Source organism: Trachemys scripta, chromosome 4 (assembly GCF_013100865.1).
Source record: "Trachemys scripta elegans isolate TJP31775 chromosome 4, CAS_Tse_1.0, whole genome shotgun sequence".
In the NCBI taxonomy this organism is placed as follows: domain Eukaryota; kingdom Metazoa; phylum Chordata; order Testudines; family Emydidae; genus Trachemys; species Trachemys scripta.
This window is the reverse complement of record NC_048301.1, coordinates 91,925,027-91,942,045: the sequence shown is the minus strand read 5'-3', so window position 1 is coordinate 91,942,045 and position 17,019 is coordinate 91,925,027. Positions and strand designations below refer to the sequence as shown.

At 41.7% G+C, this 17,019-nt stretch overlaps 1 protein-coding gene across 8 annotated transcripts in view; it reads right to left on the bottom strand.

Moving 5' to 3' along the window:
• HIPK3 (homeodomain interacting protein kinase 3) overlaps nt 1–17,019 on the bottom strand; it is a 147,289-nt gene that overhangs the window by 38,547 nt on the left and 91,723 nt on the right. For all 8 annotated transcript variants that reach the window (XM_034769938.1, XM_034769939.1, XM_034769940.1 and 5 more), the window contains one exon: nt 7,958–8,081. In XM_034769938.1, the coding sequence (XP_034625829.1) occupies nt 7,958–8,081 (124 nt within the window). The remainder of the gene's footprint in view (nt 1–7,957; nt 8,082–17,019) is intronic.

Genomic DNA, 17,019 nt, shown 5'->3' with positions numbered 1-17,019 from the left:
CACTATAATCATATCATTTCACAACCATTTGTTTCTTTTAGGTACTGCAAATTTAAAATGTTGGATCATCAGAAATATTTAAAAGTGTCAAGGATTTGACTTAAATCCTTAAAAACATGATAGAGTAACCAAAGCTAAGACTGATATTTTTACCTTAACTCACATTGCTGTGCATGAGTATTGTAGGGATCTAAGAACATCATATGATGTTCAATATGTGACTACTTTACAGCCTTCTCTTTACATTTTCTTTCTGTTGTAAGTTTAAATCAGATCTTTAATGTTAGATGAACCTGAATTTTCTGTGTGGCAAATTATAAAGGAGAAAATATGATTTTTAAACCACAATCAGGTACTTCTCCACATTTTGTACATTTCTCATTAACTTTAAGACAGTGCATACAAAGAGGGCAACTGACTGATTCATTCCCCACTCAAGCAGCCTTGTAACCCACTGTTAACTCTACAGGGACACAGGTGAAGTTCTCCAGAATAAAAACTGTAAAATATAAGATTAAGAATTTCAGGTTAATTGGAGTCTGTATTATAGAAATAGATGAGCTGCCAAAAAATCCCAAAAGACCATTATATTTTTTCATTTTTTTAAATTTGCAAACTATATTAACAAACAGCAATAATTTTGGCAGACATCCTTGAGACCATGTAATGATCTGATGTCGGTAACAGTGAAGTTCTGGAATGTGTTTCCACTAGCAATATTCTGTGAAAGTGAGATTGCCATATTGGTATTTAAATCCTCCCTGTTACCTTTGTAACATTTCTAGTTATTTTGGGCCGATTTTATTTTGCAAGAAATATTTACAAATGGTTTGGGGGAGTGGGTAAATATAAAACAATGACAGTAGTATCTAGAAGAGCTCTTTAGGGGATTTTCACTATTCAGTTCTAGAATGCCCTAAATAGTACCTCTGGTCAGCTAAATATTGGGTGAAAAATAAGATCGACTTCAATTTAGCCTTAAACAGTTTCTTTTAGCCTCTATTTTGTACATTTTAAGATGAAGCTATTATCCCATATGAATTTCTTATACATGCAAAAACAGATAAGGCAAGAAAGATAAGAGATCAAATTACTATCCTCAGGGACAGGATGACTCTCTTTAAATCCCTAGTTTCTATGTTCGACTATTCTTCCCATGTCTCCTCCACTCTTTTTTTTGTCAATCACCTATCTTTTACCATAACTTTACCGGGTTACCTCAATTGTGTACCTATCTATTCTAAACTTCTAATTAAAACAGTCTCATGCATACATTACGACTAAACTAAACTAATATTTTTGCTTATCCTGCTAAAACTTCCTTTTATCTGTCTATTTCTATCGTCTATTCTCTGCTGTCAATCCCTCTGGTTCCATCCAGTTGCTTTTATCTTACTAGTCTGTTTTTGTGGCCTTGGGTTTTTATTTGTTAGCTGTCTTGGTGAAGGGAGAGGGGTGGGTGTACCTGGAGCTAACAATTCTCTCATAACACTTTCTTCATTCTGATATTTGCATAGATAGAGGATTTTACAGATAAGAGACACAAACCAGGTTTCCTGGTTTACACAACCCTGAAGCCTTTTAAGCTAAGTTCTGAACAGCTGCATCAGCAAAGAGAAATTCAAAAAGCAAAAATTCCTTTATTTTTTAATCATACTATATGTGAATATTTGTTTCTCTAACATTATTTTAATATATATATTCGACTAACAATTAATTACATGATTTTCTAACATTTCCCTGCCTTGAGGCATCTGACCCTTGGGCAAGTGCCTCACTTTACTAAGACGTGTGTAGTAAGGTTATATAACCCAGCGTTTGTTTGTTTGTGTCTGTTTAGCAGGTCTTCAAGCATGCATTTCATTTTATGACACAAGTATTATTACAATGATTATTTCTTGTACTAGTAGCAAAAAGCAACAAGTAGCAACACCTTGAAGCTTAAATCAATAACTGGATGTTGTTTTGTAGATATTTATCTCTGCAGTTAGTGGTAGGGAAAGTGAGAAGTAAACCTGTGTGTCCCCTCTAAGAGCGCTGCAGTATAATGGTCAATATGAGTTCCCCAGTTTAAGAGCAATTATAGTTGCCTCGGGTGTAGGTGTGAGGAAAGGAGTCCCCACTCGAACGGTCTGTGGCTTTGTTCACCAGACAAGAGAGGCTAGAACCTTAGGCCTTGTCTACACTACGAGAGTAGTTCGATTTTACTTAAATCGAATTTTTGGAATCGATATTGCAAAGTCGAACGTGTGTGTCCAAACTAAGGACAGTAATTCGACTTTGTGAGTCCACACTAACGGGGAAAGCGTCGACATTGGAAGCGGTGCACTGAGGGCAGCTATCCCACAGTTCCCGGAGTCCCCGCCGCCCATTGGAATTCTGGGTGGAGCCGCAAATGCCTTCTGGGTAAAAAAAAAAGGGGCCAGGGTGCTTTTGGGTAACTGTCGTCATCCGTCCATCACTCCCGCCCTCCCTCCCTCCCTGAAAGCGCCGGCGGGAAATCATTTCGCGCACTTTTCCAGTCATTGACAGCGCGGACGCCACAGCACTGTGAGCATGGAGCCCGCTGCAACCATCGCTGCAGTTGTGGCCGCTCTCAACGCCTCGCAGCTTATCATACAGGTTGCCCTGAGGCAGATGCAGAAAAGTCAGGCGAGGAGGCTACGTCAACGCGGTGATGGCCTGAAGTCTGAGAGTAGCACAGACCTCTCAGAAAGCAGGGGACCCAGCGCCGAGGACATCACGGTGGCAATGGGTCATGTTGATGCTGTGAAACGGCGATTCTGGGCACGGGAAACAAGCACTGAGTGGTGGGACCGCATAGTGCTGCAGGTCTGGGATGAATCACAGTGGCTGCGAAACTTCCGCTTGCGGAAGGGAACTTTCCTTGAACTTTGTGAGTTGCTGTCCCCTGCCCTGAAGCGCAATGACACCCGGATGCGAGCAGCCCTGACTGTCCAGAAGCGAGTGGCCATAGCCCTCTGGAAGCTTGCAACGCCAGACAGCTACCGGTCAGTCGCGAACCAGTTTGGGGTGGGCAAATCTACCGTGGGGGTTGTTGTGATGCAAGTAGCCAAGGCAATCGTTGATGTACTGCTGCCAAAGGTAGTGACCCTGGGAAACTTGGAGGCGATCATAGATGGCTTCGCAGCGATGGGATTCCCAAACTGCGGTGGGGCCATAGATGGAACTCACATCCCTATCCTGGCACCGGACCACCAGGCCAGCCAGTACATTAACAGAAAGGGCTACTTTTCCATGGTGCTGCAAGCACTGGTGGACCACAGGGGACGTTTTACCAACATCAATGTCGGATGGCCGGGCAAGGTTCATGACGCTCGTGTTTTCAGGAACTCTGGTCTGTTTAGACGGCTGCAGCAAGGTATTTACTTCCCGGACCACAAAATAACTGTTGGGGATGTGGAGATGCCTATAGTCATCCTCGGGGACCCAGCCTACCCGCTAATGCCCTGGCTCATGAAGCCCTATACAGGTGCCCTGGACACTGAAAAAGAACTCTTCAACTACCGGCTGAGCAGGTGCAGAATGGTGGTGGAGTGTGCTTTTGGACGTCTCAAGGGGAGATGGAGAAGCTTGCTGACTCGCTGTGATCTCAGCGAAACCAATATCCCCATTGTTATAGCAGCTTGCTGTGTGCTCCACAATCTCTGTGAGAGCAAGGGGGAGACCTTTATGGCGGGGTGGGAGGTTGAGGAAAATAGCCTGGCTGCTGATTACTCACAGCCAGACAGCCGGGCGATTAGAAGAGACCAGCGGGAAGCGCTGTGCATCCGGGAGGCTTTGAAAGCAAAGTTCCTGAGTGAGCAGGGTAACCTGTGACTTTAAAGTTTGTGTACAGAGAAGCCGAACCTGCCCCCGTTTCTTTACCCAGTTCATGTTGACTATCCTATCCAGTTACATACCCCCTTCACCCCACTTCCAACACACGTTTCAAAATAAAAATAGTTCTACTTTGTTAAAGCACACCGTTTTCTTTAATACTGTTTTCGCGGGAATTTTTTAAAACTGGGACGCAGACTGTGGTGCGGAGCGGGTGTAGTGTAGTCGCGCGAATGCAGCTTCTAAACTCAAGGACTGACAGGCTCCGCTGCGGTGGGATGGTTGTTTCAACGGAGCCTGTCACCCCTCCTGATAGGGACTGTGTGTATGGGGGGTCTATGTGACTTTGTGGCAGGGGGAGGACGGTTACAGATCCCCTGCTGTGTGGCTCTGTGATCCTGCCTAAGGACCGCCGCTTAAGATCTCTAACTGGCCTCCCCTGCCACAAAGTCACAGAGCAACCCACCCCCCACCACATAACATGAAAACAACCTCCCAGACTAACCAGGGTAAGTAGTCACTGCATCACTGCACTATGTATGTGCCCTGCTGCTGTGCCTGCCCCCGACTATGTACCCTGCCAAAGGTGACTGTCCTGTCCAATTACCAACCCCCTTTCCCCCCCTCCTCCAAAAGAACATGATGGAAACAGTAGTTAACAGAAACATATTTTTTATTATCAACTACACATGGAACTGGGAAGTGAAACTTGGACGGGGGCTTGTGTCAGGCGGGAAGGAAAGAACTTGTCAAACTTTGGGGAATGAGAGCCTTCTGCTGCTCGAGCTCTCTGCAGGGGTGGAGTGAGAGTTAGCAGGGACTCTGCCGCCTCTCCTTCTGTGCACTTTGGGTGAGGGGAGTATAGGACTTGGTGGCGGGGGAGGGCGGTTAGAGATGGACTGCAGCGGGGCTCTGTCCTCCTGCCTCCGTTCCTGCAGAACATCCACAAGGCGCCGGAGCGTGTCCGTTTGCTCCCTCAGTAGTCCAAGCAGGGTTTGAGTCGCCTGCTGGTCTTCCTGACGCCACCTCTCCTCCCGATCCATGTTGGCTTGGTGCATTCGGGTCAAGTTCTCCCGCCACTGGGTCTGCTGTGCTGCCTGGGCTCTGGAGCAGGCTATAAGCTCTGAGAACATGTCCTCCCGTGTCCTCTTCTTCTTATGCCTAATCCTCCCTAGCCTCTGGGAGTGTGATGACAGGCTAGGTTGTGAGACAGTCGCAGATGGGGCTGTGGGAATGGGAAAAAGGGAGTGAATTCCTCAGAAAGATAAATGTAGTTGTGAACAAAGAACATAGTCTTTCTCTGTGAACAGGACCATGCACAGCACCTATCACATGCGCACTCAGCACAAGGTCGAATTCTCGGCCTTCGCATTCAGTGTCTGGGGTTTTGCAGAGCACATTTGAGAACCGTGTCAGGACAACGGAATTGCTCTTGCACGCAGACATGGTAAGCCGTAGATTCGTGGCAGCTTAAAACTTTAATATTAGCAATGGCCTCATTTCACATTGAAATCAATGTCGGTCCCTGCTGCCAGCAATCCGGCAAGCAGGAAGTCTGCTCCTGTCCCACACCCTCGCGGCTGTCCCCGGGAACGATCCCTTTCGGCTGCCCCTCTCCCGCCTCCACCGCGTGGCTGCAAACCAGCGGTTACAGTTCTGTAAAGGAACGGTAAAGCAGTCCCAACACTAACATTCCCCTACCTCATTCAAAGCAGGTCATCATGAGCGACATCACCCTCATGAGGATCTCTGAGAGCGACAGACAGAGAATGCTCCGGGAAAGCCTCCAAAGACCAGGGCCGTATGCTGCCATGCTGTGCCAAGCAATGATTCCGGAGTACTTGCTAGTCTCGTGGCGCGGCAACGTGTCCTACTACGGAGGACCCAATAAGGCCGCTCTCCCCAAGAACCTAATGCAGCGGATTTCAAATTACCTGCAGGAGAGCTTCCTTGAGATGTCCCAGGAGGATTTCTGCTCCATCCCCGGACATATAGACCGCATCTTACTGTAGCTGCAGTAGCAGGGACTAAACAGTAGAGCGGCTTGGGCAGGACAATCATGCAAAACCGGACATTGCTAGATTTTTTTTCAATAGTTGCACTGCCCATGACTGAACCGTAAAGTTAATCAAACTAATCATGAGAAACCCATTTTTTAAATTGTTAATATTCATGTTCTGTTACAAATAAATGTTTAGATGTTTACAACACTTACTGGATGATCCTTCACCAGATTCTGTGTCCGGGGTAACGGCTGGGGAGGGTTGGTAGGGGATCTCTGTAAGGGTGATGAAGAGATCCTGGCTGTCGGGGAAATCAGCGTTGTGAGCGCTGTCGACTGCCTCGTCCTCCTCATCTCCTTCCTCATCTTCCCCGTCCGCTAACATGTCCGAGGATCCGGCCGTGGACACTATCCCATCCTCAGAGTCCACAGTCAGTGGTGGGGTAGTGGTGGCGGCCGCACCGAGGATGGAATGCAGTGCCTCGTAGAAACGGGATGTCTGGGGATGGGATCCGGAGCGTCCGTTTGCCTCTTTGGTCTTCTGGTAGCCTTGCCTCAGCTCCTTGATTTTCACGCGGCACTGCGTTACATCCCGGCTGTATCCTCTCTCTGCCATGTCTTTAGAGATCTTCTCATAGATCTTTGCATTCCGTCTTTTGGATCGCAGCTCGGAAAGCACGGACTCATCGCCCCACACAGCGATGAGATCCAAGACTTCCCGATCAGTCCATGCTGGGGCCCTCTTTCTATTCTGAGATTGCACTGCCATCAGTGCTGGAGAGCTCTGCATCGTTGCCAGTGCTGCTGAGCTCGCCACGATGTCCAGACAGGAAATGAGATTCAAACTGGCCAGACAGGAAAAGGAATTCAAATTCAAATTTTCCCGGGGCTTTTCCTGTGTGGCAGTTCAGAACATCCGAGCTCTTACTGCTGTCCAGAGCGTCAACAGAGTGGTGCACTGTGGGATAGCTCCTGGAGCTATTAGCGTCGATTTCCATCCACACCTAGCCTAATTCGACATGGCCATGTCGAATTTAGCGCTACTCCCCTCGTCGGGGAGGAGTACAGAAGTCGAATTAAAGAGACCTCTATGTCGAACTAAATACCTTTGCGGTGTGGACGGGTGCAGGGTTAATTCGATGTAACGGCGCTAACTTCGACATAAACGCCTAGTGTAGACCAGGCCTTAGTCAGAGCTGTTATTTTAGCAGTGATGTTGACTTTTTTTAGTGGGCATATGGAGTGAAGCCAGGTTTTCAGGAAATGGAGATGGAGCCTGACAAAGGGCGGCACGTGTGTGTATAGAGACATGTGGCTAAGGAGGGAAAGGCAAGTTCTGACTGAAGTCCAAGGGAATAGGGAACTAAGAAGCCATGAATCCCGACCCCCAAAAAACTACAAAATGAAGTACCAGGAAAGGTACAAAAACCCCTCAGATTTGAGACAGAAAACTGCAGTACAGCTGAGGCATTCAAACACAGGAGCCATAAGTCCTTTAACAGTCAGAAGGAAATCTGGAGGTAATAGCATGTGCTGTGTCTCTACTGCAGAGATGGCGCTCAAAAACAGGGCATAACCCAGAAGTTTAGAGTTTTGCAGTAGGAACACAGACCCCACAGTGGAACAGAGATTTCAGCATGTATCTTTGAAGAAAGGATCTGTATGAAGACTTGCATTTAATTCCAATTAACAGATTGTGGGTTACAAAAATGAGAAAAACTTACAGTATTTTATGAGGGATATATACCTATTTGTCTCCATATCAACAATATTTATCTAGAATGTTGCAGAGTACAAATATGGTCAAATTATCAGCTGCTTTAAATGGGTATAACTCCATTAAGGTCAATGGGGCTACACCAATTTACAGAAGCTGATAATGCCTACCACAGTACCTCAATACTTTGAACATTTAGTATTTTCCTTTAGAAAATTTTAATACAAATCAAAAGTAAATTATTTAAGTGGACTCTTTCATGTAATCTAATTCCATTAAACAATGTGGTACAGGTTATCTTGCACATGAGAAAAATCACACCATATGAATTTAGCCTAGAATAAAGAAATGATGCATTCTTTTAAAATACAAAGTCATTCATGAAGCTATTCTACTACCTGGTCATATTCCAGTGCTCCTGGATACAGTGGCCACCCAAGGAACAGCTCTGCAATCACACACCCCAGCGACCACATGTCTATGGCTTCACAAAACGGCAACCCCAGTATAATCTCTGGTGCTCTGCAAATTAAATAAATACAGTTATTACATTTTTGCCTTTAAAAAATTAAAAATACAATTAGGTAAAAAGTTTATCATTTGAAAATGTGCTATTTATATCTTTAAAAGTAAAACCTTAGGGTTTTGTTTTTTTTCTTTTCAAGACAATCCACATTAGAATATTAAAGTAGCATTGAAGAGACAATTTTTCCATGCAAGACCTATATGTTATGCTTAGGTTATTATATGCCTGCTTTTTCTACTCTGTACTACTGTGTCTTAATTTGCTGTGATTCTTTTCACAGTCTAAAAACTTCATTAAATGTGAAGGCAATCACAGAATCGGCTTAGAAATTATTATTCCTGAATGATTTAATACTTTAACATGTCTATTTCTCCTCCAACATCCCCCCACCCCCAATCCAAACTTCCTACAGCTGTAAGTACTGTATTCTGGGACATAAGCTTGACATAAATATTTTCTATATAAAATATTCCCTCTGACAATACATATTTAGCCCTTGTATACTACAAAAATGCATTGAAATCAATTTAATTACACAGCTGCAAACTCTAATCCACTTTATCTTGATCACCTTAACCTTGCTTGCACCCACTTAACTTGATCAATTTTTATATCAATTTAGTTAAACCAGTACACTTTTCTAGTGTAGATCAGGTCATCTTTGTTACCTAGTACAAATGTATGTATGTGGACAACTACTGCAACCACAGAATCAGGGTTGCCAATCCTTCAGGATTGTCCTGGAGTTTCCAGGAATTAAAGATTAATCTTTAAATAAAAATTGTCATGTGATGAAACCTCCAGGAACATGTCCAACCAAAACTGGCAGCTCTACACAGAATATAGAAAAAATTGTTGTAATAAAGCTGCAAATGTTACGGGGCTGTCAACATTTCTATTTTCAGGAAACATGACTTAGTATGCTATGTTTATCCTGCAGCACTTACTTTAACCTGTGTCATTTTTTAAAAAGTCAGTTCATCCAAGTTATAAGAGGAAGTGAAAATATATTTACACACAAACACAAAAAAAAGAGCCCAGAGACAGCAAATATGATAAACTATTACACCCCAACATGGTCTAAATTAAAAAGAGCAAAGGATATTAAAAAGGTGATCTGCAAATTTAAAATTAAAATCCACAAAATATTTAATAAGAACATTCAACATAATATTAAAGAAAAAGTAAAAAATGCTTTTCAGCAAATTAGTAACAATGTTTTTGGAAATAAAGTTAACTGTTAGTAATATGCTAAATACCAGGTTACCTTTTTATCTAGTACATAATGTTAACTTATTTTGCTTTTCTTTTTTAATTTGCAGGTTGCTTTAACATTAAAAAAACCAACAGAAGCAGCACACAAAACCCACCGAAAGTGCATATGCTAGAATTTCTCCCCCTTCCCACAACCATAAAAGATTTTTTTCCAATTCATTATAAGAAGAACAATAACCTCTGTTTAGATAACCTAACACTTTCCCTTATTAAAAAAAAAGCGGTGGTTCCACATTCATGATCCGCAGCAGGACTTTCAAATTTAACGAGGGGGCAGTCCTGAGGTCAGGGAGGTGTCTCCTGCTAGCCTCATGAAAATCCATTCAGATATGGCTGAGTTAAGGCTGTTGGGGGGAAAAAAGATCACTATTTCCTATCCTGTAAAACTGACCCTGTTGCATCACTTCAGCAATCAGCACATGGAGTGGAATCTCTGAACAGTAGGGGCAACCAGGAGATCATGTGTTCTAGATTCACTTATTTTACTAAATGATAGTAATAATTCTGTAATCTTCACAATCCTCATTATTGAGCATGTTGGAAATACAATCCACATCTCTTATTTGGGAGACCCACTTAGCAACATCTTTCAGAAAGTCTGCCAAACATTTGTCCCTGACTAGGCTTCCTATAAAACAGGACTACTCCTACATATGTAACTCTCTGTTTCTGTCGGTTATATTTTGTAGTCCACAGAGAAAAACAACATTCTCTTGAGGCAGGTAGAGCAAGAATGTTTTTGTGGATAAGGCAGTTGAATGCTTTACAACAGAACTACATTTTATCTATGTCTTTGTCATAGACTTCTTTGGGATGCTGGAACTCAACTTACTTCCATGGGGTGTTGTGATGCTCAATTAGTTAATGTCGATATAGCAGTTTGTACATGCAAGTACTATAAAAATATTTACTCTGAAAGAACAGGCCATAAGTGTCTAAGTATGGGGTGCTATCAGGAAATAAAACTAGGAGACTTTTGCAAATGTTGGCCTTAAAAAAAAAAATCCGTGCCTCAGTTTCCTTACTCTCAAATAGGGATAACAGTCTTCTATCTAACAAGGAAATTGTGAAGATAAACTCATTGATTTTTCTATCCTGTGCATTGAAAGAGGCAGATATCCTGTGAGAAAAACAGTATGTGATTATGTATCACTGCATCACTCAATAGTAGGATTACATAGCTAAAAACTGCACACACACCAAGGGAGTGGGAGGAAGGAATCAAAATTACACAAGCAACCTTAAATTCAGAATTTCCTAACTTTTGAGCATTCAGCTTTGCACCCTAGCCAACTCTGTATTAGTAGTTCTTCATGTGTAACAACATATGTACTGTCTGAAATAAAATACATATCAAATAAGTAAAAACACTTTAAATATGTTAAAAACGTTTAACAGCCATTTCTATGGTCAACATTGAGGAATTTAAATAAGCCATTAGCATCCATCAAGTAAACAATTAAAAAAGTTGTCACATTTGCACAATAGACAAAGTGGCTCTGCTTCTTTAAACCCTGGTCTATTCTGAGGAGAAGGAAAGATGAATTCATCAAAAGTCATTCTATCAGAGCTTGATAAATCCTCTCTCAGGAAACTTTAATGTCAAGGTGAGTTGTACCGATTACTTTCTGCAGAAATTAAGTTTTCATTAAAAAAATAAAAATCTAGCACTTACTGTTACAAAGAAACCTACTAAATGCAAAGTGACTGGGAATTGACACTGTGTTACCTTCCTGAATCTACAGAGAGCCAGCCTTTCACAACAGAGATTTGGACTGCCTGAAGCCCAAATCCTGATGTCACTGTGTAACCCCGGTTGTCGGCGGGTACGATTGAACCAGGGACCTCCTTAGTGCATGAGCCTGTACCGCGTGAGCTAAAAGCCAACTGGCTGTTAGCTAAGACTGTACAGCAGACTCATTTAACTCTCTCTAAGGCTTGGTCCACACGGGGGTGGGGGATCGATCTAGGAAACGCAACTTTAGCTACGAGAATAGCGTAGCTGAAGTCGACGTTTCCTAGATCGAATTAAGTTTACTTACTGCGGGTCCACGCGGCGCAGGCAAACTCCCCCGTCGACAGCGCTTCCTCCTCTCGGCGAGCAGGAGTTCCGCAGTCGACGGGGGAGCGCTTCTGGGATCGATTTATCGGGTCCAGGTGAGACGCGATAAATCGACCCCAGAAGATCGATCTCTACCCGCCGAATCAGGCGGATAGTGTAGACCAAGCCTAAGTAGTCTTGGTACCACTAGATGGGACAAACCACCACACCCAGAAGGTGTGTGGGTTACAATTGCACACCTTGTGTGCTGATGATTCCCTCTGAAAACAGAAAGGGAAAGAATCCTCCCCCTCAGGTTATTCTGTGGTGACACAGTCACTAGTTTGTTGTTACAGTCAAGAGTCGATGCATGGGTAGCCTCTGTCCTTTTTGTGTACCCATTCATTCCATGAGGGGCAAGTGGAAATGCATAGTAGATGCTGCGTAGAGCTGAATCCACCAGCTCAGGCACTAAATCCCTGCTGTGCATTTGCTTAAAGCCTTCCAATTCTATGGGGTACACATTCCCTGGAAAGATTCCCCAAATTCAGCCCGACCCTTGAACAATGGAACTACACTCCTAAGAGGGCCTCTGTGGCTACAGAATCATAGAAATACAGGGCTGGAAGGGACCTCAAGAAGTCATCTAGTCCAGCCTCCTGAGCTGGGGCAGAATCAAGTAAACCTAGACCCTCCCTGAAGGTGTTTGTCTAACATATTCTTAAACACCTCCAATTATGGGGATTCCACAACTCCATTTAGAAGCCTCTCCCAGTGCTTAACTATCCTTAGAATTAGAAAGATTTTTCTAATATCTAACCTTAATCTCCCTTGCTGCAGATTAAGCCCATTACTTCTTGTCCTATCTACAATGGAGATGGAGAACAACTAATCATCATCCCCACCCCTTAATGTATTTGAATACGGTTATCAGGTTCCCCCACAGTTTTCTTTTTTCAAGAGACAATATGCCCAGTTTTTTTAACCTTTCCACACAAGTCAGGTTTTCTAAATCTTTTATCATTTTTGTTACTCTCCTTTGGACTCTCTCCAAGTTGTTGACTTCTTTCTTAAAGTTTGGCACCTAGAACTGGACACAGTTCTCCAGGTGATGTCTCACCAGAGTGGAGTAGAACAGGACAATTACCTCCTGTGCTTACATATGTCACTCCTGTTAATACACCCCAGGATGATATTAGCCTTTTTCGCCACTTATGATCCATTATAAACCTCAGATCCATTTCACCAGTACTACCATCTAAGCAGTTATTCCCTATTTTGTAGCTGTGCATTTGATTTTTCCTTCTTAAATGTAGTACTTTACATTTGTCTTTATTGAATTTTACCTTGTTGATTTCAGATTAATTCTTCAATTTGTCAAAGTCATTTTGAACTCTACTCCTATCCTCCAAAGTGCTTGCAACCACTCCCACCTGGGTGTCATCTGCAAATTTCCACTCCAAGTTTTTAATGAAAATACTGAATACTACCAGACCCTGGACACACCCAGTCTGATTCCACTAGATGCATTCTACCAGTTTGACAGCGAACTATTGATAACTACTTTTTGAGTACAGTCTTTCAACCAATTATGCACCCATCTTATAGTAATTTAATTTAGACTTCATTTCCCTAGTTTGATTAAAAGAATATCATGTGAGAGTGTGTCAAAAGCTTTACTGAAATCAAGATTTATCACATCTACAACTTCTCCCATATCCAGTAGGCCAATAACCTCGTCAAAGATAGAAATTAGATTGGTTTGGCATAATTTATTCTTGACAAGTCCATGTTTGCTATTACTTATTACCCTCTTATCCTCTAGGTGCTTACAAATTGATAGTTTAATAATTTGTTCCAGTATTTTCCCAGGAATTCAAGTTAGGTTGAATTGCCTATAGTTCTCCAGGTCCTTTTTGTTCCCCTTCTTAAAGACAGATACTATATTTGACCTTCTCTAGTCCTCTGGGACTCTCCCATCCTCCAGGAGTTCTCCAAAATTACTTAGATATATTCAAATTGGCAGGGCCAATAAGGAACTATAACTTATCTAAATATACTTTAACCTGTTCTTTCCCTATTTTGGTTTGTGTTCCTTCCCCCTTGCTGTTAGTATTAATTTTTTTTTAACTACTCACAAGTAACCTCTTAGTGAAGACTGAAGCAAAATAGGTATTAAACACCTCAGTCTCATCGATGTCATCCATTGTTAGCTCTTCTTCCCCATTAAGTAGTGACCAACACACTCCTTTCTCTTTCCCTTGCTCCTAATGTATTTAAAGCACCTCTTCATATTACCTTTTACACTCCTTGCTAGGTGCAACTCATTTTGTGCCTAGGCCTTTCGGATATTGTCCCTACATGCTTGCGCTATTCTTTTGTACTCCTCCTTTTTGATTTTCAAGTAATAAAAGAGCTCTTTATGCAGCCATATTGGACTCTTATTAGTCTTCCTACCTCTCCTTTCCATTGGGATAATTTGTTATTATGCGTTTACTACGGTCTTTCTTTCAGAAACGGTCAGCTCTCCTGAACTCCTTTATCCCTTAGATTTTCATCCCCATGTGACCTTACCTACAGTTCTCTGAATTTGCTGTAGTGCTTTTTTGAATTCCATTGACCTTATTCTGCTGTTCTTACTTCCTTTCTTTCCTTAGAACATGAAATCTATCGTTTCAAGATCACTTTCACGCAAATTGCCTTCAACCTTCAGATTCACAGCCAATTACTTCCTGTTAGTCAGAATCAAGTCTAAAATGGTTGTCTCGCTGGGTAATTCCTCCACATTATAAAACAAAAAGTTGTCCCCAATACACTGCAAGAATTTATTGCAAATGTTGTTTTGCCATGATACTTTTCCAACAAATGTCTGGGTAATTAAAATTCCCCCATTACTACCAAGTCTTGTGTTTTGTATATTATTTATTCTAAAAATGTCTCATCTCTCCTGATGATTTAGTGGTCTAATAGACCCTCCCATGATGCCAATCCTGTCTTTTCCCATTTTATTGTCACCCAAAGACTTTCAACTGCTCTGTCTTCCATCTCCTTCTGGACCTGAGAACAACTGTATATATTCTTGGTATACAATGCAACACCTCTTCCCTTTTTCCCTGCCTGTCCTTCCTGAACAAACTATGACCCCCTCTACATCATTAGATTTACTCATCAAGTCTCAATGATGCCAATTAAGACAATTTAGCTTACATTCCAGTACTTCCCGTTTTTTTTCTTTTTATCCCCCTACTTCTTGCATTTGTAAACAGACATCTCAGATGCTGAGAAGATTTCCCCATTGATTTCCTTCTTGTTGCTCCTATGACCCTACTGTAATTTTCCATCCCCCACTACCCTCCCACACCACTCTCTCAAGGTTGCCTTTTTGTTATACCTTCCTGTGAGTTTTTGTCACTTGCCTCCTTGGAACCTAGTTTAAAGCCCTCCTCACTAAATTGACAAGTCAGTGTCCAAAGATGCTCTTCCCCTTCTTGGTCAAATGAATCCCATCTCTTCCCAGAATAGCATCCTGTGGTCAAGGAAACCAAAACCCTCCTGTTGACACAATATGCAGAGCAATGCATTCAGCTTCAGGAGGTGTTCCTCTGCCTGACCCCTTACTGTTTATCCTCCCGGTTGAGGGTACTTGCTACAAAAGAATAGTTAAACTACCTCCATTCATCTCAATGGTTTTAGTTTTCACCGTAAACCCTATGCACACTTTCAGCACTGGCACCCGTAGGATAAGCTTCTGGGTAGTGGCCTATTGGATTATTTCTCAAAGGCTGTCTTCTACTGCTTTCAAAGATTTGACCATGCTGAATGTCTAGAGATGCAACATATGGAATTTTTTTCTGTAATACATTAGGTTATGACATGCAATAAACATTGGTGGTTTTGGCAGCTGAGTAATAAATTAAAAATACCTAGATGCCACAAGACTAGAAATAGTGATAGAAATGTCTACATCCCCAAATGGTGGATGGACAACACCCCATGTATTGCTGTTTATCTCTATTAAAATATTTTTGTATTATATCAGATTACAAATCTGAACTGTCATAATGACTACAGAGCTTCTGAATATAGTGAATTTAACAAATGCATCTGTTGAAACTATATTAAAATATGTTTTATTTAATCTTTCATAATATCTTCTCTAAAATAGCCACCAGTCAGTCAGTCTGTAGGCCCTTCTTCTGAGGACAAGTCCAGAAAGAGAGAGGAGAGGTGCTGAGGTACAGCAGAGAAAGGGAGCTCACTCTAAGGTACCAATCTGTGAGTTTTTCAACAGGTACAAACTACTTTTATACTATATATAAAAATGCTAATAAACCATAGAGTGGGAATAATCAAACAGAAAAGGGGAATCTAAAATCCTTCGCTTGTCAGCATCTGTTACTAGAAGAATAGGAAATAAACGGGTTCCCAAAATGAGCTGCCTGACAGGCTAGTAGGGTACCAAAGCAAAAACAAATCTCCAAACAGCTGAAGGCCAGGAAGATGAACATAGTCAGCTGTTATGCTACAATACTTTAAAGTCTGTCGTCTCATTAAAATAAATAAATTTTAAAACATCAGCTCCCTCCGTGTCTGCCTAAAAATTGTCTCCTAAAATGACTTGACTGTCACATGATCAGTATGTTGCTAGGAAGACAAAAATGGAGGTAGAAAAATTATTTTTAATTGAGCTATTTTCTATGTGTTGATTTTAAATAGCTCCAGTACTTTTGAAAGGAACAAATGTCTGTTAACACAATTATACTCTGAGGCACACAATAATTTTCAAAATAAGAAAAATAAAGTGCTCTAAAATGGTTTAAAGAGTTCCATAGTTTCATTTTTTAAACTGTAAACTACATGTGATATAAAAAAATTCCTATGAAGAGCAAAATCCTGCACTTACCAATTACCTGTGGAAATTTGGTTAGGAGATAAAGGTGCCAGCTGTCCTAGCACCATCAGGTTCAAAGAAGAATGACTCATGCAAAAGAGAGGAGAGGAGACACATAATAGGGAACCATGTCTTTAGTACTCCTGAGACAAACAAGACAAATGATCATTAACTAGAGGTCTTGAAGACCATAATCTGAATTTGGACTTCAAAATTTTATATTTATGTGTATATAAATATGTGTGTATATACCTACATATACACATACAAGTTAATGCACATACTAAAACTGAACTGTATACACAAGTAATAACAACTCTAAAGGAATTACTAATGTTATAAAAAATTCTGCCTGAGTCATGAATAGTTGGGTCATAGTGATTTTTTTTTCCACTTCAATAAATAATTGAGTACAGATTAAGGACAGATTCTGATTCACACTTAAGGCGCTTTTCACTGCCACAGTCTCTTTTGTCCACTCTATGTTATTGTTTCCCCATGCCTTAGAATACTTAGAATTCCAAGTATTTTAATCAACTGAATATAATCACTACCTTTCAGATGGGTGAAAACCTGCTAAGAAAATACTCCCTAATACATCTATACCTTAGGCCCAAGAAATTACCATCCACCTACAGAAGGTAAATTCAGTAACAAAGATACATACCCCAGTGCAAAGTACAGTTAGTTAGTTACCTCTCTGCACTCTGTTCTTCAATATAGGCTC